We start from the raw sequence: 26,035 nt of genomic DNA, 5'->3' as shown, positions 1-26,035 counted from the left end.
CTGGAATGCCCCATAATTGGGTTAACTGAGCAAAGACCTCCGGGTGGAGTTCCCACTCCCCCGGATGGAAAGTCTGACGACTCAAATAGTCCGCCTCCCAGTTGTCTACTCCTGGGATGTGAATAGCAGATAGATGGCAGGAGTGATTCTCTGCCCATTGGATAATCTTGGTTACTTCCTTCATCGCTAGGGAACTCTTTGTTCCCCCCTGATGATTGATGTACGCAATGTTGTCCGACTGAAATCTTATGAACCTGGCTTCCGCTAGCTGAGGCCAAGCCAGGAGCGCATAGAATATTGCTCTTAGTTCCAAAATGTTTATCGGGAGAAGCGACTCTTCCCGAGACCATAGGCCCTGAGCTTTCAGGGAGTCCCAGACCGCGCGCCACCCCAAGAGGCTGGCGTCAGTCGTGACGATGACCCACTCCGGTCTGCGGAAACTCATTCCCTGAGACAGGTGATCCTGGGTCAACCACCAGAGAAGTGAGTCCCTGGTTACCTGGTCTACTTGAATTTGGGGAGACAAGTCTGTATAGTCCCCATTCCACTGATTGAGCATGCACAGCTGTAATGGTCTTAGATGAATTCGAGCAAAAGGAACCACGTCCATTGCTGCGACCATTAGTCCTATTACTTCCATGCACTGAGCTATGGAGGGTTGAGGAATAGAATGAAGAACTCGACAAACGTTTAGAAGCTTTAGCTTTCTGACTTCTGTCAGGAAGATCTTCATTTCCACAGAATCTATTATTGTTCCCAGAAAAGGAACCCTTGTGGACGGTGACAGTGAACTCTTTTCTATGTTCACCTTCCACCCGTGAGATCTGAGAAAAGCCAACACAATGTCTGTGTGGGCCCTTGCTTTGGAAAGAGACGACGCTTGGATTAGGATGTCGTCTAGATAAGGTGCTACAGCGATGCCCCTCGGACCGCTAGAAGGGACCCTAGCACCTTTGTGAAAATTCTGGGAGCGGTGGCTAAACCGAATGGAAGAGCCACGAACTGGTAATGTTTGTCCAGAAAGGCGAACCTCAGGAACTGATGATGAGTTTTGTGGATTGGAATATGCAGATACGCATCCTTTAGATCCACGGTAGTCAAATATTGACCCTGCTGGATTGTCGGCAAGATTGTCCGAATGGTTTCCATTTTGAAGGATGGAACACTGAGGAACTTGTTTAATATCTTTAAATCCAGAATTGGCCTGAAAGTTCCCTCTTTTTTGGGAACCACAAACAGGTCTGAGTAAAAACCTAGACCTTGTTCCCCGGAGGGGACTGGGTTTATCACTCCCATCTTTGATAGGTCTCTTACACAATGTAAGAATGCCTGTTTCTTTATCTGGTCTGAAGATAAGCGAGACAGGTGGAACCTTCCCCTTGGAGGAAGTCCCTTGAACTCTAGCAGGTATCCCTTGGAGACTATCTCTAGTGCCCAGGGATCCGGAACATCTCTTGCCCAAGCCTGAGCGAAGAGAGATAGTCTGCCCCCTACCAGATCCGGTCCTGGATCGGGGCTACCCCTTCATGCTGTCTTGGTAGCAGCAGCAGGTTTCTTGGTCTGTTTACCCTTGTTCCAGCCTTGCATGGGCTTCCAAGCGGGTTTGGGCTGGGCCGCGTTACCTTCTTGTCTAGCGGCAGTGGAGTTATTAGCTGGTCCGTTCCTGAAATTGCGAAAGGAACGAAAATTAGACTTGTTCTTAGCCTTAAAAGGCCTATCCTGTGGGAGGGCATGGCCCTTACCCCCAGTGATGTCTGAAATACTTTCCTTCAATTCCGGCCCAAAAAGGGTCTTACCCTTGAAAGGAATATTAAGTAACTTAGTCTTGGACGACACATCTGCCGACCAGGATTTCAGCCAAAGCGCCCTCCACGCTACTATAGCAAAACCTGAGTTTTTCGCCGCCAATTTCGTTATTTGAAAGGCGGCATCCAATATAAAGGAATTAGCTAATTTTAATGCGTGAATTCTGTCCATGAGTTCTTCATAGGAAGTCTCTTTCTGGAGCGACCTTTCTAGTTCCTCGAACCAAAACGACGCCGCTGAAGTGACAGTAATAACACACGTAGCTGGTTGAAGGATGAACCCTTGCTGAACAAAAATATTTTTAAGCAATCCTTCCAATTTTTTATCCATAGAAACTTTGAAAGCGCAGCTGTCCTCTATAGGAATAGTGGTGCGCTTCGCTAGTGTTGAAACAGCTCCCTCAACCTTCGGGACCGTCTGCCATGCGTCCCTTCTAGGGTCTACTATGGGAAACATTTTCTTAAATATAGGAGGTGGGGCAAAGGGTACACCTGGCTTCTCCCACTCCTTTTCCACTATGTTCGCTACCCTTTTGGGTATTGGAAAAGCGTTGTCGTGCACTGGGACCTCTAAAAATTTGTCCAATTTGCACAACTTCTCTGGTACTACCATAGAATCACAGTCATCCAGAGTAGCTAATACCTCCTTTAGCAAAGCGCGGAGATGTTCTAGCTTAAACTTAAATGCTACTATATCAGGTTCTGCCTGTTGAGAAATTTTTCCTGAGTCTGAAATTTCACCCTCAGACAGCCCTTCCCTCACAGCCAATTCCGATTGATGTGAGGGTAAAATAGATAAAGCATCGTCAGCCTCTGATTGTTCATCCCTTTTATCTGTATTTAAAGCTGAACAATCACGCTTTCTCTGAAATGCTGGCAGTTTGGATACAAGATTTGCTATAGAATTATCCACTACTGCTGTTAATTGTTGCATAGAAATAAGCACTGGCGCGCTAGGTGTCGCCTGCGCGGGCAAAGCTGGTGTAGACACAGAAGGAGAGGATGTAGAACTATCCCCACTACCTTCATTAGATAAATCATCTTGGGCAACATTATGAAATGTAACAGAGCTATCCTCATTTTGTTTGGACGCTATGGCACAATTATCACAAACACTCGAAGGGGGAACCACATTTGTCTCTACACACACAGAACATAGGTTATCTGATGGCACAGACATGTTAAACAGATTTAGGCAGGCACACAATGCAATAAAAACGATTTTAAACAAAAACGTTACTGTCTCTTTAAATAATAAAATGACACACTTTATTTCTGAATGTTCAAAAAACTATGAAGGCAATATCCGATTTTTCTGAAATTTGGACCCCAATAATGCTTAGAAAGTATTGCACAGCAAATATGGAGACTCTAGCTCTTAAAACAAGCAAACCGGAGCTAATTGTTGGATTTAACCGTTTTTATACACCACAATCCCTGCTTACAGCATGGCTGCAGCTTTTACCTTTCTTAGGGGTCAATCATCCACAGAAATAAGCCTTCTGGAGTCACTTTCTGAGCCACAGGACCCTCTCACATGGAACTGCATGCACTGCCTTGAAATTAACTGAAGTGCCAAAATGAGGCCTCCTCCCTCAGTACACTAGAGTGAAGGGGCCTTCCTGACTAGATTTAGGTGTCTAAAGCAAGCCAGATCAATAAAAAACGTCCCCAAGTGTATATGAGCTTATAAAACATTTCAATTGCCATCATATTGTAATAAAAAACAATCGATTTGGCCCCTGACAGTGTCTACCAGCATAAAAATCAAAAAGGGGAAGCCTGTTATCTTTTTTGCTGAGGTGAAAGAAAAATGGCTTACCGTTTTCCCTGAGGGGAAAAATGACTGTCATCTAGCATTAGCCTGTGTTGTTAGAAGGAGACTAGTCATACCTGAAGCAGGTAAGTCTGCAAACTGTTACCCCCAACTGAAGTTCTCTGGTTTCAACAGTCCTGCGTGGTAACAGAAATGGATTTTAGTTACTTGTGCTAAAATCATAGCCCTCTTAAACAGAAATCTTCATCACTTTTCTGTTGTAGAGTAAATAGTACAAGCCAGCACTATTTTAAAATAACAAACTCTTGATAGAAGAATAAAAAACTACAACTAACACCACAAACTCCTCACCATCCCCGTGGAGATGCTACTTGTTCAGAGCGGCAAGGAGAATGACGGGGGGCGGAGCCAGAGGGGGAGCTATATGGACAGCTCTTGCTGTGTGCTCTCCTTGCCTTTCCCTGTGGGGGAGAATATTTCCCACAAGTAATGGATGACGCCGTGGACCGGACACACCAATGTTGGAGAAATGAATACACCACCTCTCCTTTTAATCTACCATGTCTTTGCAGATTTTACGTAATAATGCAGGCCCTGGTGAATTGTATTTGCCCCCTTTTACTCTTCCATGTCTCATTCCTTGCAACACACAAGGTGGCCTGTAATCATTAAAAGGACAATAAACACCTTTGCTTTTGTGCAAAATTGTGTTTGTCTCACACTCCCTAGAGAAACCAAAAAAGAAAATGCTGTAATCTAAAAATGCTGCAAATCAAGTAACTGCTTTTGGTAGTTTGTTTTTTGTGGGGTAAAAGCACAAAATTGGAGTGTTTTAAAGCTTGCAGAGACAATGGCCTTGATTCATAGATGTTTGTGAGGTTGCCAAGAGGCCTCTCTGTGAAGGCAAGGCCATGTTCTCAACTTGTTTAGCATTGTTTCACCTATATTTTTAAGCGGTAATTACTGCCATTAACTGTATGATAATAATTACAACAACCTTGGAAACACCCTTGAAAAATTGTTTGTAACTATAAAATATTTTCAAATCTTTCACTGGAATGTGCCTCAAAGACCGCACAGACACGAACGAGGAACTTGCTGTGGGTGTTCCAAGGAGTGGTTAAGAATATGGAAAGCGGAATTCATAGAGATTCTGTTGCTCTTGTGAAGAATCTTGTCTCTTTCTTGTGTCTCCCTACTGCAAAGCTGACAACGTTTTTTTCTTATTATGTTAGAGACGGCTGTTTCAAAATGGAATCCCCCTCCGTTTTTTATTTGTTTGTTCTATAACATTTTGAAGGTGTTTAGATGATGCTGGTATCATTCTCAGGGGAGATTGTTCTTTGTGCTCATATGTCAATGGTTGCTCCATCAAATATAAAGAAGAATCACTAGCAACTTGTGGACGTGAATTTGAATTGTGTTATTTTCAAGTTGCAATGTTACAGTTCTGTAAGATTAGTTTTACGGACAACTTTTAATAATTCTAGGCCTATGAACAAAAACTGTGAGTTCAGAAATATAAGCTCCCTTATATTGATATTGTAATATAAAATGTTTAGTTATGTGTAATGGAACAACTTTACATTATTATACAAATTATTGTTTCATTCACTGCCGAATGCAGAAGAAGGCGGCCACTTGTGGCATTCGGCTCTTTTTGGAGATGGATTTCTTCTTGTGAAAGCGCAAAACGCTAAGATCTTGATTTGCACAGATCTTAATGTGTTGAACTTTCAAAAGAAGAAATACTTCTCTGAAGAGTCAAATGCCGCGAGCGGCCGCCTTCTTCCACAGTGATCAAAACTGCTGAGTGCACATGTCTACTTTATGTTATTGATTTTGCCCCCTTTTCATGTAATTTAGCTCTAAAAAAAAAAAAAAATTGAGGATTTTAGAATTCTCAGAAATTTAAATGCAATCTGCTGACTTCTCAAGGCTAAATCTGCAACATATATTAACTATTTTTGTCAGTGCTGTAACAATTGTTATTCTGAATCAGTGTAAAACAAACTGAGGGCTACCTGTATAAATGTAAAAATGTCTTTAGCAGAACAATTAACCTAACGCCAGGAGTTAGCAAGAAAACTTTGTGTATAAATTTGGACATAAAATTGATAGGAGATGCAGTTATTCGAGACTGATGAGGTGAAGTCACTTTGCTATCTAGAGAGCTTATCATGGGCATATTAAAGTCTCTAGTTAAAAGACACAAGCCTTCCTGGAAAGAGGCCAGGTGTAAAAGGGTAGGGTAAGAAATGATAACTGTCCTTTACTGGAGCAGTAGACGGTGGCAATATTAATAGGGTAGCCTTGAATTAAACCCTTGATTGCCAATAATTTACCTTTGTGATCTAGAATGCAGCCCATCACTCGTAGCAGCATGTTTTGTAAATTAAAATTGCCATTCCCTATATCTTTGTAACAGCAGATGGGAAAAAAATGTATTGAAACCGAAAAAAACAGACATCAGAAATTTGTTGTCGAAATAGCAGTTCCACATTAGTCATTTAAAGGGACAGTGAAGTCAAAATGAAACTTTTATGATTTAGATACAGCGTACAATTTTAAACAACTTTCCAGTTTACTTCTATTGAATTATTGGGAGATAACTAGTGATTGGCGGGTGCAAATATATATCTCTTGTCATTGGATCACCCAATGTTTAGCAAGCTCCTAGTAGTGCATTGCTGCTTCTTCAACAAACAAACAAAAAAAAAGAAAAGAAGCAAACTTGCTAATTGAGATACATTAGAATGTTGTTTAACCCCTTAACGAACGATGACGTGCAGGGTACGTCCTCCAAAAAAATACATTTAACGACCGAGGATGTACCCTGCATGTCGTCAGTCTTGGAAAGCGGTGGAAGTGATCCTGATCGCTTCCAGACGCTTTCCGGTTATTGCAGTGATGCCTCAATATCGAGGCATCCTGCAATAACCATACTTGGCCATCCGATGCAGAGAAAGCCACTCTGTGGCCCTCTCTGCATCGGACATCGATGGCCGCAATCGTTGGTGGGTTGGAGACGATGTGGGAGGCGGGTGGGCGGCCATCAATGGGTTGATGATGCAAGAGGGAGGCGGAATTGTGAGTTGGATCGCCGAGGACGCGCACAGACGCATGCGTGCGCGGGGGGGCGGTGGGCGCGTGCACGGGGCGGGAGCAGGTTGGAACCACTATAGCATGGAAAATGTAATGCTGCAAAGTGGGAGAAAGGGGGTGGGAATTGGGAATAATTTAGATCTAAGGGATCTGGGAGGGGGTTGGTCTTTCGTGGGGGGGGGAAGCTACACTACAGGAAAAAAAAAACAACAATTTTATTGTAAACTGGGTACTGGCAGACAGTTGCCAGTACTCAAGACGGCTCCCAATAAGGTAGAGGGGGAGGGATAGAGAGCTGTTTGGGGGGGATCCTACACAGCAGCATATGTAAATATGCTAAAAAAAATTAATTAAAAGATACCTTTTATGTTAGTACTGGCAGACTTTCTGCCAGTACTTAAGATGGCGGGGACAAGTGTGGGGTGGGGGAGGGAAGAGAGCTGTTTGGGAAGGATCAGGGGGTGTGATGTGTCAGGTGGGAGGCTGATCTCTACACTAAAGCTAAAATTAACCCTGCAAGCTTCCTACAAGCTACCTAATTAACCCTTTCACTGCTAGACATAATACATGTGTGATACGCAGCGGCATTTAGCGGCCTTCTAATTATCAAAAAGCAACGCCAAAGATATGTCTGCTATTTCTGAACAAAGGGGATCCCAGAGAAGCATTTACAACCATGTGTGCCTTAATTGCACAAGCTGTTTGTAAATAATTTCAGTCGGAAACCTAAAGTTTGTAAAAAAGTTTGTGAAAAAGTGAACAATTTTTTTTATTTGATCACATTTGGCAGTGCAATGGTGGCATGAAATATACCAAAATGGGCCCAGATCAATACTTTGGGTTGTCTACTACACTACACTACACTAAAGCTAAAATTAACCCTACAAGCTCCTTAATTAGCCCCTTCACTGCTGGGCATAATAAAAGTGTGGTGCACAGCGGCATTTAGCGGCCTTCTAATTACCAAAAAACAATGCCAAAGCCATATATGTCTGCTATTTCTGAACAAAGGGGATTCCAGAGAAGCATTTACAACCATTTGTGCCATAATTGCACAAGCTGTTTGTAAATAATTTCAGAGAGAAACCTAAAATTGTGAAAAAGTGAAAGACTCTTTTTATTTGATCGCATTTGGCGGTGAAATGGTGGAATGAAATATACCAAGATGGGCCTAAATCAATACTTTGGGTTGTCTTCTAAAAAAATATATACATGTCAAGGGATATTCAGGGATTCCTGAAAGATATCAGTGTCCCAATGTAACTAGCGCTAATTTTGAAAAAAAGTGGTTTGGAAATAGCAAAGTGCTACTTGTACTTATTGCCCTATAACTTGCAAAAAAGCAAAGAACATGTAAACGCTGGGTATTTCTAAACTCAGGACAAAATTTAGAACCTATTTAACATGGTTGTTTTTTGGTAGGTTGTAGATGCGTAACAGATTTTGAGGGTCAAAGTTAGAAAAAGTGTTTTTTTTCCATTTTATACATTTTTTTATAGTAAATGATAAGATATGATGAAAATAATGGTATCTTTAAAAAGTCCATTTAATGGTGAGAAAAATGGTATAGAATATGTGTGGGTACAGTAAATGAATAAGAGGAAAATTACAGCTAAACACAAACACCGCAAAAATGTAAAAATAGCCCTGGTCGCAAACGGACAGAAAATGGAAAAGTGCTGTGGTCATTAAGGGGTTAAAGGGACAGTAAGCTGCTGGGCACAACTACTCTAGAGTGATTACTTCTTACTATGCTATTGCTTTTCATCCTGATGTGGCAGCTCTCTTTAAAGCCATGTTCCTATTTTAACCCCTGAAAAGTTGCCCGATGGCAACGCTCCACCTCTTTGTAATGGGGGCTGCTATCTTGGAGCACTGATATTCTCACATACTGTGACAGAAGTAGCGTGCATTTACATATCAATGAGGTTGTCACCTTTTTGATAACAAGCTCAGACAATGTATCATGCACACTAACTCCAAGCAAATGACACAGCTGTAAAAAAACCAAAATGTTTCTGGATATGGAGAGTCCACAACGTAATTCAATTACAGGTGGCCCTCGGTTTGCTATGGTTCAATTTGCGCCATTTCAGAATAACGCCCTTTTTTTTTAGTCATGTGACTGCTATTAAAAAGCATTGAGAAGCAGTGCATTGATTAAAATAGTCAGTAGGTGGAGCTGTCCGCTTGTCTTGCAGCAAAGATATGCAAGCCAAGCAAGCTAAAATCGATCAGTGTAACCAGACCTGAGCTATCGAGCAGCTTTCAAAGGAACAAGATCTTCCTGCCCAGCTGCTTGAAGGTCAGGGTTCCTATAAATCAGTCCAGACTGGAATACATAGAATAGCTGCAGACCCAATATTATCTAACATCCTAAGAATGCAGAGAACTGTTTGCAGAAAAATGCAAGTAAAAAAAAGATTTTTGTTCATTAAACTTAGTTTGATGATAAAGTCTGTGTTGTGTGATTATTTTATTAGGTTTATAATGCTGTTTAGCATTTAAAGTCTTCATTTCAAAGCTTTAAAAAATAAAAATAATGTATTAGGTGTTACTTATGACAATTTTGAGAGGGGCCTGGAACCTAACTCCCTCACTTCCCAAGGACTTACATTATAAACTGGGTTTTAATTTACAACAGTTTCTATTTACAACCATTCCTTCTGGAACCTAATCCCAGCGTAACCTAAGGGCTACCTGTACTAGTGGGAATATCACTCCTGGCCAGCAGGAGGAGGCAAAGAGCACCACAGCAAAGCTGTTAAGTGTCACTCCCCTACCCATAATCCCCAATCATTCGACCGAAGGGAAATGGAAAAAGAATAACACAAAGGTGTAGAGGTGCCTGAGGTTTAGTAAAAAATAACTGTCTTAATAAAGGGTGGGGTCGTGGACTCTCCATATCCGGAAATAAATAAATGTATCAGGTAAGCATACATTTTGTTTTCTTTTTTAAGATATGGAGAGTCCACAACGTCATTCAATTATTAGTGGGACCAATACCCAAGCTAGAAGACACAGAATGAACATGGAGGGAGAACAAGACAGGAAGACCTAAGCAGAAGGCACCACCGCTTGAAGAACCTTTCTCCCAAAAGAGGCCTCAGCCGAGGAAAAAGTATCAAATTTGTAAACTGTGGAAATAGTATACAGAGAGGACCAAGTTGCAGCCTTGCAAAGAAGTTCCAAAGAAGCTTCATCTTTAAAAGACCAAGAAGAGGAGACAGCCCTAGTGGAATGAGCTGTGATTCTCTCAGGAGGCTGCTGTCCAGCAGTCTCATAAGCAAAACAAATCTTACTTCTAAACCAGAGGGAAAGAGAAGTAGAAGTAGCCTTCTGACCCTTACGGTTTCCTGAGAAACAAACAAACAGGGCAGAAGACTGGTGAAAATCCTTAGTCGCCTGTAGGTAGAATTTTAGAGCATGCACAACATCCAAGTTGTGCAACAGACGTTCTTTATGAGAAGAAGGATTGGGACAGAGAGAAGGAACAACAATTTCCTGTTTAATATTTCTATCTGAAACCACTTTAGGAAGAAACTAAAATTTAGAACGAAGAACCGCCTTATCCGCATGAAAGATAAGGTAAGGTGAATCACACTGCAAAGCTGAGAGTTCCGAAACTCTCCGAGCAGAAGAGAAAGCAATAAGAAAAAAAACTTCCAAGATAGCAACTTAATATCAATGGAATGCATTGGCTCAAACAGAGCCTGCTGCAAAACTTTAAGAACAAGATTAAGGCTCCCAGAAGGAGTAACAGGGTTAAACACAGGCCTGATTCTGACCAGGGCCTGACAAAAAGACTGAACATCTGGCACATCCGCCAGACGCTTGTGTAACAAAATAGATAATGCAGAAATCTGACCTTCCAGAGAACTGACAATCCTTTCTCCAGACCTTCCTGCAGAAAATACAAAATTCTAGGAATCCTGACCTTACTCCAAGAGTAGCTCTTAGATTCACACCAATAAAGGTATTGACGCCATACCTTATGGTAAATTTTCCGAGTAACAGGCTTGCGAGCCTGGATCGTGGTCTCAATGACCGACTCAGAAAATCAACGCTTAGGCAGAACTAAGCATTCAATCTCCAAGCAGTCAGCTTCAGAGAAACGAGATTTGGATGGAGGAATGGACCCTGAGTTAGAAGGTCCATCCTCAGAGGCAACCTCCAAGGCAGCCGAGAAGACATCTTCATAGGTCTGCATACTTGATCCTGCGAGACCATGCAGGAGCTATTAGAAATAGTGATGCTCTCTCTTGTTTGATACAAGCAATCAGAGCGGCATGAGGACCTCATGACCTTGAACTGTACCTTGGAAGCTTGGCGTTCTGCCGAGACGCCATCAGATCCAACTCCGGTACCACCCATTTGAGGGTTAACCTGGAGAACACCTCCGGATGGAGAGCCCACTCACCGGGATGAAATGTCTGTCTGCTCAGGAAATTTGCTTCCCAGTTGTCCACTCCGTGCCACCTCCTCTATGGCTAAGGAACTCTGAGTTCCTCCCTGGTGGTTGATGTAAGCCACTGAGGTGATGTTGTCCGACTGAAACCTGATAAACCGGGCTAAGGACAATTGAGACCAAGCCATCAGAGCATTGTAAATCGCTCTCAACTACAAAATGTTTATGGGGATAGCAGACTCCTCCCGAGTCCATAGTCCCTGTGCCTTTAACGAGTCCCAGACTGCTCCCCAGCCTAGCAGGCTGGCGTCCGTGGTCGCAATCACCCAGGAAGGTCTCCGGAAGCATGTGCCCTGAGACAGATGGTCCTGAGAAAGCCACCATGGGAGAGAGTCTCTTGTCGACTGGTCTAGATCTATCCTCTGAGACAGATCCGAATGGTCTCCGTTCCATTGTCGGAGCATGCATAATTGCAGAGCTCTCAAATGGAATTTGAGTAAAGGGAATGATGTCCATGGAAGTGGCCATCAGACCAATTAACTCCATACATTGAGCCACTGATGGCCGAACAGTAGAGTGAAGAGAGAGGCAAGAGGAAAGAATTTTGGATTTTCTGACCACCGTCAGAAAAATTTTCATGGATAGGGAATCTATTATGGTCCCTAAGAAAACCACCCTTGTAGCTGGAACAAGGGAACTCTTTTCCAGCTTCACTTTCCAACCGTGGGAACGAAGAAAAGACAACAAGATCTATTTTATGTTGAAAAGATGGCGCCTGAACCAATATGTCATCCAGGTATGGCGCCACTGCAATTCCCACGAGATTTGACCACTGCCAAGAGAGCTCCCAGAACCTTTGAGAAAATTCTGGGAGCTGTGGCAAGGCCAAACGGAAGAGCCGCAAACTGAAAGTGTTTGTCTAGAAAGACAAATCTCAGGAATTTGTGATGATCCCTGTGGACGGGAACATGAAGATACGCCTCCTTCAGGTCTATGGTCGTCATGAACTGACCCTCTTGGACCAAAGGAAGAATGGAACGAATGGTTTCCATTTTGAAGGACGGTACCCTGAGAAACTTGTAGAGGCACTTTAGGTCTAAAATGGGTCGAAAAGTTCCATCTTTTTTGGGAACCACAAACAGATTTGAATAGAATCCTAAACCCTGTTTCCTTACTGGAACTGAAACAATCACTCCCAGGAAGGAAAGGTCATGAACGCAGTTCAAGAATGCCTCTCTTTTTACCTGGTCTGCAGATAATCTTGAGAGGTGTTAGAATTACAAAGGAAAAGCATACACTCAGACTGCACTCCTAGGTCAGGTTGCAAATTAGTTGCAAATAATAATCACTTAGTTGCTGATCCAAGGTTGGAATACGGGGATAGAAATAGACACTAAATTAAAATATAACTTTTATTGGGTTTAATAATTAAAATAGGAAAACTCATTAAAACCACACTTAAGTACCGACTGTAGTTTGTAGAAATATAATAACCGATTTTTAGTTCAATTAAGCAGTTATGCCTGCTTGCGTGCAAGTCTAATGTACCTATCTATCGTAGTACATAACATATAAATTACAAGTAGTAGTGATAGGTTGGCTTGACACTCTATATGGGGAAGTGTGTGACAGAGTAGAGTAAAAGGTAGGTCCACTTTTATTTAGACAGGTAGTTAGACCATGACTGATTGAATGTTGTCATAGATGAGCTAGATAGACTAATGTTGTGATAGCACACAATATTGTGACTCGATGTACATAAACTTCTCCTAGATATTCGTGTGATAAACCTCAATATTGGAAAGGTAAATTTAACTATAGGAGAGAGGTTGTGCTAAAATTATGGTTAGAAGCTTGCCACGTATTTATCTTAGCATTGTAACATTCATAGGTTCACTTGTTATATTGTATCCGGCTTTGTGTTACGGTTAATTCACCATGTATTATTTGGCCGGTATGCCTATATATTATATTAACCCAAAAGAGTTGTAAATAGTACGGTTAATACTCTTAGTATTATTTAGCCGGTATGCATTTATATTCTATTGACCCAAGGGGTTGTAAATAATATAAGGCAAGTGAGGTGCCAAATGAACGTTTGTAGCGTGGGCTCTATTAGAGCTGACTGGATATTGGTCGTGCAGCGTCTAAGCAATTGAAGTATCAGTCAGGTGTGAGTTGCATAGGCTCAGTATTGTTTAGCCGGTATGTATATATATACTATTGACCTAAATCGTTGTAAATAATACGAGGCAAGTGAGGTGCCGGTCAAATGTTTGTAGCGTGGGCTCTAATTGAGCTAAGTAAATGTTAGCCGTGCGGCGTCTAAGCAAGTGGGGTATCAGTCAGGTGTGAGTAGCGTAGACTCAGTTAGAACTGAATGGATATTAGTCGCGCAGCGTCTAGGTCAAACACGTCCTCACACACTTAGTTCTCATATAGAATATTCAATTTAGTGATGGTAATGGCGTTCTGGAATAGAGTCCCATACATTCACTCTCAAACACACTTGTAAATTAGTACAGGATAACTCGGATAACTGAAAATATTATTTCATGATAAGTCGTATTAAAGGAGATTATTACTCCATCTAGTGACTACAGTAATGGTTCGGTAGCTTAAGGCTAATCTAAAACACAGGAGCTCCTAGGACTCCTCACCAATGCCCTAACGTCCCTAACATGTTTCGCCACTTAGCGTGGCTTTTTCAAAGGTGAACGCGCCGCTCAGTAGTCGGCTATTTAAGGCTGCTTAGAATCACACCCCCAATAGGCGTGCATACACCTTCTGACCTATCAATGACGATTGCAAATACTAACGATATCACGATATCTCAATTGTTTATCTAACCTTAAATCCTATTATTTTCTATTCGTTCTAGCGGTCCATAATAATGCAATACAAACGTTTGCTATAAGTTTGATAGTCAATAAATGTGCCTTTTTGACCGTATCCAGCCATCAAACAGTTAACCACTTCAGAGACTATCCTGCTAATCCCCTCCTCATTATGACACACACATCTCAATCGTCATTGATAGGTCAGAAGGTGTATGCACGCCTATTGGGGGGGTGATTCTAAGCAGCCTTAAATAGCCGACTACTGAGCGGCGCGTTCACCTTTGAAAAAGCCACGCTAAGTGGCGAAACATGTTAGGGACGTTAGGAGTCCTAGGAGCTCCTGTGTTTTAGATTAGCCTTAAGCTACCGAACCATTACTGTAGTCACTAGATGGAGTAATAATCTCCTTTAATACGACTTATCATGAAATAATATTTTCAGTTATCCGAGTTATCCTGTACTAATTTACAAGTGTGTTTGAGAGTGAATGTATGGGACTCTATTCCAGAACGCCATTACCATCACTAAATTGAATATTCTATATGAGAACTAAGTGTGTGAGGACGTGTTTGACCTAGACGCTGCACGACTAATATCCATTCAGTTCTAACTGAGTCTACGCTACTCACACCTGACTGATACCCCACTTGCTTAGACGCCGCACGGCTAACATTTACTTAGCTCAATTAGAGCCCACGCTACAAACATTTGACCGGCACCTCACTTGCCTCGTATTATTTACAACGATTTAGGTCAATAGTATATATATGCATACCGGCTAAACAATACTGAGCCTATGCAACTCACACCTGACTGATACTTCAATTGCTTAGACGCTGCACGACCAATATCCAGTCAGCTCTAATAGAGCCCACGCTACAAACGTTCATTTGGCACCTCACTTGCCTTATATTATTTACAACCCCTTGGGTCAATAGAATATAAATGCATACCGGCTAAATAATACTAAGAGTATTAACCGTACTATTTACAACTCTTTTGGGTTAATATAATATATAGGCATACCGGCCAAATAATACATGGTGAATTAACCGTAACACAAAGCCGGATACAATATAACAAGTGAACCTATGAATGTTACAATGCTAAGATAAATACGTGGCAAGCTTCTAACCATAATTTTAGCACAACCTCTCTCCTATAGTTAAATTTACCTTTCCAATATTGAGGTTTATCACACGAATATCTAGGAGAAGTTTATGTACATCGAGTCACAATATTGTGTGCTATCACAACGTTAGTCTATCTAGCTCATCTATGACAACATTCAATCAGTCATGGTCTAACTACCTGTCTAAATAAAAGTGGACCTACCTTTTACTCTACTCTCTCACACACTTCCCCATATAGAGTGTCAAGCCAACCTATCACTACTACTTGTAATTTATATGTTATGTACTACGATAGATAGGTACATTAGACTTGCACGCAAGCAGGCATAACTGCTTAATTGAACTAAAAATCGGTTATTATATTTCTACAAACTACAGTCGGTACTTAAGTGTGGTTTTAATGATTTTTCCTATTTTAATTATTAAACCCAATAAAAGTTATATTTTAATTTAGTGTCTATTCCTATCCCCGTATTCCAACCTTGGATCAGCAACTAAGTGATTATTATTTGCAACAAATTTGCAACCTGACCTAGGAGTGCAGTCTGAGTGTATGCTTTTCCTTTGTAATTCTAATATTTATACTCATACACCATGCACCCACATCTAGCCGTATTGTAGTGGCACAATTGAAGATATAAACAGGTCTATTATACAAAGGTAGTGCCATTGGTAATTTTTGTAAATTAAACGAATCTTGAGAGGTGGAATCTGCCCCTGGGAGGGAAGGTTTTGAATTCTATTTTGTAACCCTGAGATACTATGTCCACAGCCCAAGGATCTGGGACATCTCATCTCCAAGCTTGACAAAACAGCGAAAGTCTGCCCCCCCCCACTTGATCCAAACCCGGACCGAGGGCCGACCCTTCATGCTGACAGACTCAGTTGAGGGTTTCTTTGATTGCTTCCCCTTATTCCAAGATTAGGCTTCCAAGAAGACTTGGACTGCTCCTGCTTGGAAGAGGGAGAGGAAGACTTTTGACCCTTGAAGTTACGAAAGGAACGAAAATTACTTTGACGTCCTTTGAGTCTGTTCTTCTTGTCTTGCGGTAAAAAAGACCCTTTTCCACCCGTAATATAAGAAATTATTTCTGCCAGACCAGTTCCGAACAAGGTCTTCCCCTTGTAAGGAAGTGCCAGAAGCTTGGACTTAGAGGTAACATCAGCTGACCAAGATTTTAGCCACAATGCCCTGCGGGCTAGGACAGTGAAGTCAGGCATCTTGGCTCCCAATCTAATAACTTGCATGTTAACATCAGAAATAAAGGAATTGGCTAGTATGAGAGCCTTAATCCTATCTTGTATCTCCTCCAATGGAGTCTCTACTAAAATGGATTTAGACAAGGCATCGCACCAATAAGATGCCACACTTTCTACTGTGGCAATACAAACTGCAGGTTGCCATTGAAGACCTTGATGAACATACATCTTCTTCAAATAAGCTTCCAGCTTTTTGGCCATGTGATCCTTAAAGGAGCAGCTATCCTCTATAGGGATCGTAGTTCTCTTAGCCAGAGTAGAAATAGCCCCTTCTACTTTAGGCATTTAGGCACTGTGCGCCAATAATCTTTAAATGGAGTCAGCAACAGGAAATATCTTTTTTTTTTTTTTTTTTTTTTTAAATATGTTTTTTATTGAGGTTATAAGAGACATTACAAAAAATATTCATCCATTGATATTGTGAATTTAACAATAGAATGTATATAGTATTCTCAAAACACATAATGAAGAAAAAGAAATATAACATTTCTGAACATGAATTCTGTGCTTTTCCAACAACAAAAAAATGACAAGACAGGAGCTATGTAGTATGGAGCTATATCTGGAATTCTTGTTGTATAAATTGTGAGTAGAGAATTTGTAGCCAATATCTAGTCATCAAAAATCACATTATAAAATATGAATAGCTGGGAAAACCACGGATTATAACGTAACCTCATTTTTATGTTATGTGAATAATAAAGTTGGTCTCCACCTTGCGGCTCTTGTGGTTATTTAATAGAGTGACAAGGAAAATTGGGGCAAGTGGAGGTTAGCTATTGCTTGGTCACTTCTGGACCAAGTTGGCGGGGAGGGGGAAAGGAAATCCAGCGGGCACGAGCCGCTCTAAGTGGAGTGGGGACGGGAAATAGAGGGGGGGCGGAGCCTTAGAGTATATCAAAATAAGGAGGTGCTAGGGGTGATTGTAGAGGGTATTATGTGGTTAAAGGGATGGTCTTCAGGGGACACTCTGTTGTTTATGTAGTTAATAGGGGAGAACAGGAGTTGCTCAAGATGTAGCAATTTATATACTTAGTTGAGGGGCTAATTGAAAGGCCCTATTCAGCTTTATGGAAAGCTTTGACTGTGTTTCTGTAGGGGTAAAATAGCAACATCAACCATCCCTTAGGCAAAATTTTAACATTTAGAAGCTGTTGAAATACTTAAATGAGAGACCCTTGTAAAGTAATATGAAGAGAAAATAATAAAAGGAAAGGAGAAAAATAGTCCCAGCAGACATTATTGAAACCACATCCTACTTAATAAGATAAACACACACAATATAGCTTAACGGTGTAGATGCCTGTAAGAGATTAGTAGTATAACATAGTAAAGGAACAGGGCTGTTTAAACTGGGAGATAATTAATGTCCAGAGCACTACCTAGGAGTGAAGATGAGGTAATAAGATCGTTTAGCCAATACCAGATTTTAAGTCCTCTAAACCAGATCAATGAAGTTTGCACCTGCAGCTCAGAGTTTGTCCCAGGGCCCCTCTGCATTCAAGCAGATGGGGAGTGTATACTTCCATGGGATGGCGATAGGAGCTATTAGGGGTATTAAGTGAAACCGTGTCTATAGTGAGTAATGACCCTCTGTTCCAGTTAACAATCTCTGGAGGAAGTGGAGTATGCGGCTCAATCGTGGAGGCGGGTGTGTGGAGCGTCCCTTGTGGCCCACTATCAGGTATTGTCCCGGCATCTAGGAGCTCAGTGTGGGGCGGCTTACCCATAAACTCTGAGGAGCTCTGGTCGGCAGGCGCTTCATCCTCTTTTGGAATCTGTGTGCTGATGATCTGAAGGGGAGTCTCCAGGCTTCCATGTTGTAGGGTTGGCTGCGGGGCTTGTGGTAGGTGTCTCGCTAGTTCCACTACCGCTAGCAGGCTCTGTCGGAGTTCAACAAAATGATCATCCATGCGCTGGAACATCACAAACTCCCTCTCTATACTGCGTTCCATGTCCTTATTGAGATATTGAGGGCACGCAGTTTCAATCCTAAATATGTGTGAACTTCAGTGAGAGAGAAGGCGGCAAAACAGGCACAGCAGGAGCGAAAAGAGGAGTAGTCCGGTTGCAGGTCCAGATTTCCTCCGACTAGTCAGTCCCCCCGTAGCCCGTCCCGCGGCTCTACATTAAGATACTCTGCTGCCCTGCTCTGCATAGAGAGGCCTAAGATGGCGTCCTCTGAGAGTCTTAGAGTCGCTGCGTGTAGGAGCTTTGTATCGGAGCTATGCCTCAAGTATATCTATCTCGTGGGTTGAAATAGATTCACATTAGATTAATTTTGCAGTAGAGCAGGAGTTGGTCATTTTCTGAATGGGAGAAACAGCTTTTTTGGTCATTTGATACCGTGCTTGGTTCAGGAGCTCTAGATAAAAGCGTCTACTCCATGCGGCAGTTGGCTCCGCCCCCAGGAAACATCTTTTTAAATACGGGAGACGGGGAGAAAGGAATCCCTGGCTTCTCCCATTCCTGTGAAATAATCTCCGTCACACGGTCTGGGACAGGAAAAACTTACACAGAGGAAAGAACATCATAGTATTTATTAAGTTTACTAGACTTCTTAGGGTTGACAACGATAGAAGTAGCGGACTTGTCCAAAGTAGCCAATACCTCCTTTAACAGTACACGAAGGTGTTTAAGCTTAAATCTGAAGTTTACTTCTTCAGTATCAGATGAAGGAATAATACTGTCTGAATCTGAGATTTCACCCTCAGAGGCTACCGGTATATCCTCCTCATCAGACGTATGAGGGTGGGCAATCTGCGTATCAGTAGGTGGAACAAAAACCTTACTATCTGAATGTCTAATTTTTCTCTTGTGTTTTCCCAGCATAGGAAAAGCAGATAACGCCGCAGATACCGCAGAGGATACCTGTGCAGCAAAATCTGCAGGCAAATAAACTCCTCCAGGAGGCTGAGAGGAACTGCAGGGCACTGTATGTGATGCAATAGAGGCTTGGGACGTTTGAGGAGAAAGCTGTGGCATTGCCTAAACACAATCATCCTGAGAGACACTGGGCTCAGAGGGCAACAATTTATCTTTAAATTGAAGTGATCTAGCTAAACATGGAGCACAGAATTGCATAGGCAAAACAATTTGTGCCTCAAGGTATAACAAGCATTTGTCAAAAAACACAGAGTCTTGGTCCATGTCCATAATACTAAATAAAAAATTCCCCAAATTGTAGAAATGTTTTAAATACCCTGTCACTTTAAGAATTTTTAATACCACAATTTGGCTGCCCAAAGTCTCTAAAACAATTGTATAGTAGATCGACACTGAAGAGACTGAAATTCAATGACACCGCTCCGCTCCGTGAATATCCGACAGCAGAGAGAAGTCACATAACCGGCAGAGAGAGGAAACTACACAGCAAGTAAAAGGCGCGCGTTTCCCTCTGCCTACAACATAAGATGCAAGTAGCTGCAGCTGGTTTCAAACTCAAGCAGTTTGTCAGTTAGCCTGTTCTAGCTAAGCAAGCAAAGAAAACCAACTGCAAAATTTTAAGTTGATACATAAATCCCTGTGTAAAACATAAGTCACACACATACTAATAAAGTATTTCAACAAAATTAGCCCAAAAAGGAAAAACGTCCCAATAAAGGGAAGATTAACCCCTAGTCTCAACATACGTAATGTGCCTGCCCACTGCCAAAGAAAATCCTGTATAAAGAAATTTAAAAATGTCCCCATCTACTGCATATGACTAATTCTTCTGAAGTGCAAGTCTCCAAGACATAGAAGACAAAAGTACTTATCTGCAGTCTAGCTGTCCGGCAGGAAGACAGCTCACAAGGCGTGAAAGGACACATACTCCTTACAGAGACCTGTAGAAAAAGAAAGAACAGAGTAACCAGCTCTGGCCTTCTGTACCATGGGCAGCAATGTGTATGGAAACAAAGCAAGGACTACCTCACAACTTCCTAACTGCTTAAAAGCCACCACTACTCTACTGAAGAGATTGACGTGGACTCAGCTAAACCCAAATCCTTGCTTGCATGGAAAAGTACCCGAAAAAGGAATTTATTTCTTCAGACACCAAACTTCACCTCCTCCATTGACAGAGGCAAAGAGAATGACTGGGGATTATGGGTAGGGGAGTGACACTTAATAGCTTTGATGTGGTGCTCTTTGCCTCCTGCTGGCCAGGAGTGATATTCCCACTAGTAATTGAATGACGTTGTGGACTGTCCATATATTTCAGGAAAGAAAGCAGGCAATATTACTGATCTGTTAGTGTGAAGCTCAGGATGTGAAAAAGCGTGTTTGTAAAGTTTAATGAATTAAAGGGATACTAACCCCAAATTTTGTCTATCATGATTCAGATAGAGCATGCAATATTAAGCAACTTTCTAATTTACTCCTATCATCAAGTTTTCTTCGTTCTCTTGCTATTTTTATTTGAAAAAGAAGGCATCTAAGCTTAGGAGCCAGCCAATTTTCGGTTCTGATTCTGGGCAGCACTTGTTTATTGGTTTATTGCATTAACCCACCAATCAGCAAGAACAACCCAGGTTGTTTACCAAAAATGGACCGGATTCTAAACTTACATTCTTGCTTTTCAAATAAAGTTAGCAAGAGAATAAAGAAAATTTGATAATAGAAGTAAATTAGAAAGTTGCTTGAAATTGAATGCTCTATCTGAATCATGAAAAAAAAAAAAAATTGGGTTCAGTGTCCCTTTAAAGTGCCCCTGTTTTTAAGAGTATTTTTAGATACTTAATTCCTTAAACTTTTCAATCACTTTAAATACTGGGCACCTGGTGGCAACCCTAATGTGACGTGCCCCTAGCCAATCACGCCATTACAAACTAGCCTTCCATAGAAAAAGTTTGGGCGGTATTGCTTTAAACCAGGGGTTTTCAAACCTGTCCTCAGGCCTCTCTAACCGGCCAGATTTTAAGGATAGCTGAACAAGAGCACAGGTGAAATATTCAGCTGATTATTAAACATGGTTATTAACCTGCTCTTCTTCCCAAGATAATCCTCAAAATCTGGCCTGTTAAGGAGGCCTTGGAACAGGTCTGAAAACCCATGTTCCCAATAGTTTAAAATATATTTTATTTTTTGTACGAATTAATAGCATTAACTTATTTTGTCAAGGAATATAAAACACACGTTCACCACGCATATGTATAATACACGGATAGTCAGCAGCACTCCTCATGTATAGAGTTAAATACTGAGCATGAACAAACTAAGGTCGTCTGTTTGCCTGCTTAGGCTTCAGTCCCTTAGCTGGCGTACCTTCCATGCACGAAGTCGCTCCTGCTGTTCGGAGCTTAGTGCTCCTGGATCTGTCTCGGCCATGCTCCAAACTGAAGTCCTGAACGCCGACAGTTGCTATGGTCGGTTGCCAAGCGAAGTGCAGCTTTCGTTACCTAGGTCACAAGCAGGTCATGTGACCATGAAGTGAAACGCCCCGGCAGCGGTCTCTATGGTAACAGTTGCTAGAGAGATCCTGTTTCATCCATGAGACTAGCTAAATGAAAGCCACCGTATGCTTAGGGCAGTGTCATTACGTCACTGGGAGTTGCATGAAATTACATGATTTGAAATAAATCGGATATGTCAGGAAACATCTACTCTAGCTTTCTGCTCTTTACATAAGGTGAATGCAAGAAATGTAACTATGATGCTTGGAATGTTGGAACTAGATTTGACAAGCTGTATGCAAATGAGTGGGCTATTAGAAGGTTTATCATCATTTATAAAACATACGACTAATATAATTAGCATAAGTAATTATGTAATAAAAAATGACCATTATGATGGAATTACAGATAAAAAATATTTATATTTGGACCCTCCTTTGATATTATGTCCTGTTTTCTCACATTAAAAACTTGGGACTACTCAAGCTAAGCCCTGCTGCCAGCTTTCTTTTGATGCTCTGTGAGGGTTAGAAGGTTCCGTACGTTTCCATAAGCCCTGCATGTTGGGTATTCTTTTTGCATGTTAAATATGACCTGTAAACTTTGCAAAGATCTATACGATTAATGAAGTCATCTGCAAGTTGTGAAGAATAGTCAAAAAGAGGTTAGAGAAGTCTTACTTGTAAAACCTAAGCAAAATAGCTAGAGATTTGTACATTTCATGAAATAGCTGTACATTTTAGAAATATGTGATGAAGGAACCTGTGATATTTTAAAAACCATGTACACATAAAATAAAGGCCTGTACAATTTAGAAAGTTATCTACAGATAAAGAGGAGAGCTTTGGGCAGTGCTTTACTGGTCTATAAATCAATGAGTTGAGCTACTATAACTATAGGTAGATCACAGTCATAATGTTAAAGGGGCATCAAGTGAAAAGATTCATGATTCAAAACGAGCATGCAATTTTAAACAACTGTGCAATTTACTTCTAGTATCAAATTTGCTTCGTTTTCTTTGTATTCTTTTTTAAAGAGAAGGCTCAGCAATGCACTACTGGCAGCTGAACACATCTGGTGAGTCAATGGCAGGAGGCATATATGTTTAGAATCAATAGCTAGATCACAGCAGTGCATTGCTGCACTTTAGCATACCTAGGTATGTTCTTCAATAAAGTATACCAAAAGAACAAAGCACATTTAATAACAGAAGTAAAGTAAACTGGAAAGCAGAATGCATGCTCTATTTGAACCATAAAATATTAATTTTGACTTTACTGTCCCATTAAATATGTTTTACTTTTTTTTTAAATGGAAAAACTACAGTCAGCATAAACAAAAAAGCAAGTTGCAGTTTTCATCAATGCACGTATGCACAGTTCAGCAGCACATATGTGGGTAGTTACATCCTGGGGCTTCTGCCAGCTGCAGTTCCTTGAGGCAATGGCAGATGATCATCAGGAGGCCCAGAACTGAGGTCTGCCAGCCAGAACAGTGGCACAGATATTAGCCACGCCCACATAGGTAGAGAAGCTCACAAAGCTGAGGTAAGAATATATATAAACAATATTAATAACCAAGTAGCTCCTCGTTCTCCCCCTCTTCCTCAATCCTTCTCTTTTCACATCTCCTTCCTCCCTTCTTCTGTCTTTTTTGTCTCCTCCAGGCCTTTGCTCTTCCTCTCTTTATATAGTTACTCACAAGAGCTGCTGGTGCAACGCCGCCCCCTGCAGACTCTCGGGCAATGGGCCGCCAGCAGGGGGTTTCAATCAACCTGATCGTACTCGATCGGGTTGAATTGCGGTGATTCCTGTCCGCCTCATCAGAGCAGGCGGACAGGGTTATGGAGCAGTGGTCTTTAGGCCGCTGCTCCATAACTTGTGTTTCTGGCGAGTCTGAAGACTCGCCAGAAACACGAGCCTTCAAGCTCCGTTCGGAGCTTGATAGATAGGCCTCTATATCTCAGGAATGGGAGAAGCTGGGGGTTCCCTTTAAATAGTCTCCTGTGTTTAAAAATATGTTTCCTGTGGCTTTTTCAGTACAAGATCTTTGGCGCACTGTTCCTAGAGTAGAGGGCGCTATATCTACCTTAGCCAAGAGAATTACTTTAGGATAGTTCCTCTTTTAGAGACCTTATGGATCAGAAACTGGAGGGTTATTTAAGAAAGATGCTTCATCAGGGTTTGCAATGGCAACCAGTTGCTAGTATTGCGACAGTTGCTGGTGCAGCCTCTTATTGGTGTGACTTATTGTCTGATCTAATCTCAGAGGAGACTACTATAGAGGAGATCCAAGATAGGATCAAGGCTCTAAAGCTGGCTAATACTTTTATCTATGATGCCAGTATGCAAAGCTGGGAGCCAAAATTTCTAGTTTTGCAATTCTAGCCTGCAGAGCCCTTTGGTTAAAATCTTGGTTCCACGGTTACTGGTGGTAAAGGAATTTTTTTTTTTACCACAGGATAAGAAGAATAGGTCCAAGGGTCGTCAGTCTTCTAATTTTCATTCTTTTGTAACTTCATGGGACAGAAATCTTCCTCGTCTTCTAAACCTTAGCAAGCCAAGACCTCTTGGAGAGCTAGCCAGCCCTCCAGAAAGCCTTCCGCTGACGGGAAGGGACCATCCCCGATCCAGTTCTGGATCAAGTAGGGGGCAGGCTTTCCTTCTTCTTTCAGCAGGTTTGGATTCGCAACATTCCAGACCCTTGGGCAATGGATATAGTCTCCCAGGGATACAAGATAGGTTTCAAATCTTGTCCCCCAGGTTTCTACTATCAAGATTATCTGTAAACCAGGTAAAGAGACAGGCCTTCTTAAGCTTTGTAAAGGATCTGTCTTCTCTGGGAGTGATTGTCCCACTTTCCTCTAGCAGAACAGAGTCAGGGATTTTATTCAAATCTTTTTGTGGTTCCAAAAAAGGAGGGAACTTTTCGACCCATTCTAGTCCTCAAGTCTGTCAACAAGTTTCTCAAGGTTCCGTCCTTCAAAATGGAGACTATTCATTCTATTCTCCCTCTAGTTCAGGAGGGTCAATTTATAACCACCATAGACCTGAAGGATGTGTATCTTCATGTGCCTATCCACAAGGAACATTTCAAGTTCGTGAGGTTTGCCTTTTTGGATCAACATTTCCAATTTGTAGCCCTTCCTTTTCGGCCTCGCCACTACTCCGCAAATCTTTACGAAGGTTCTAGGGACTCTTTTGGCTGTGGCCAGATCTCTAGGGATTGCGGTGGCTCCTTACCTGGACAATATCTTGGTTCAGGCACCATGTTTTCAGTTAGCAAGATCCCATACAGATTCTCTGTTATCTATTCTCCACTCTCACGGGTGGAAGGTGAATCTAGGGAAAAGTTCTTTTGTGCCAAGTACCAGGGTATGTTTACTGGGAACAAATATAGACTCAGTGTCTATGAAAAAATTTTTTTGTTGCAGTTCAGGAAAATCAATCTTCTTGCGGCCTGTCTTTCTCTTCAGTCCTCTCTTCATCCATAAGTGGCATTGGTCTCATGGTGGCATCCATGGACATTATTCCGTTTGCTCGCTTTTATCTGAGACCTCTACAGTTATGTATGCTCAATCAATGGAACGGAGACCACACAGATCTCTCTCAGAGGATAATTGTAGACTGTCAGACAAGGATTTCTCTGTTCTGGTGGATCTCCCAAGACCATTTGTCTCAGGGCACTTGTTTCCTAAGACCTTCTTGGGAGATTGTGACCACGGATGCCAGCCTGTTAGGCTGGGGAGCAGTTAGGGGTTCCTTAAGAGCTCAAGGACTCTGTACTTAGGGGGAGTCTGTCCTCCCTATAAATATCCTAGAATTGACAGCTTGGCCTCAACTGAGTTTAGTCCGGTTTATCAGATTTCAATCGGACAACATCACTTCAGTGGCGTATTTCAACCACCAAGGAGGAACTCTGAGCTTATTAGCTATGAAGTAGGTGACTCGCATTCTTCAGTGGGCAAAGTTTCACAACTGTCATCTCTCTGCCATTCATATCCCACTGGGAAGCGGATTATCTGAGCAGGCAGACTTTTCACCCAGGGGAATGGGCTCTCCATCCGGAAGTATTCTCAATGTTAACCCTCAAGTGGGGAGTTCCGGAGCTGGATCTGATGGCATCTAGTCTAAACGCCAAGCTTCCAAGGTACGGAGCAAGATCAAGAGATCCTTAAGCAGCTCTGGTCAACACCCTGGCAGTGCCATGGGTCTTCGGTCTAATTTATCTGTTCCCTCCGGTTGCCCTCCTTCCTTGGGTGATAGCCCTATCAAGCAGGAGCAGGCTTCATGATTCTAATAGCTCCAGTGTGGCCTCGCAGAACTTGGTTTG

At 41.8% G+C, this 26,035-nt stretch overlaps 1 protein-coding gene across 1 annotated transcript in view; it reads right to left on the bottom strand.

Annotated features, from left to right (window-relative positions):
• RIIAD1 (regulatory subunit of type II PKA R-subunit domain containing 1) overlaps positions 1–21,687 on the bottom strand; it is a 73,366-nt gene extending 51,679 nt beyond the window's left edge. Inside the window, exon 1 of the mRNA XM_053695469.1 lies at positions 21,576–21,687. Within this exon, the coding sequence (XP_053551444.1) occupies positions 21,576–21,638 (63 nt within the window). The 5' untranslated portion in view covers positions 21,639–21,687. The remainder of the gene's footprint in view (positions 1–21,575) is intronic.
• Positions 21,688–26,035: the final 4,348 nt, after the last annotated feature.

This window comes from Bombina bombina, chromosome 1 (assembly GCF_027579735.1).
Source record: "Bombina bombina isolate aBomBom1 chromosome 1, aBomBom1.pri, whole genome shotgun sequence".
Classification (NCBI taxonomy): Eukaryota; Metazoa; Chordata; class Amphibia; order Anura; family Bombinatoridae; genus Bombina; species Bombina bombina.
This window is presented reverse-complemented; position numbering and strand designations above follow the sequence as displayed.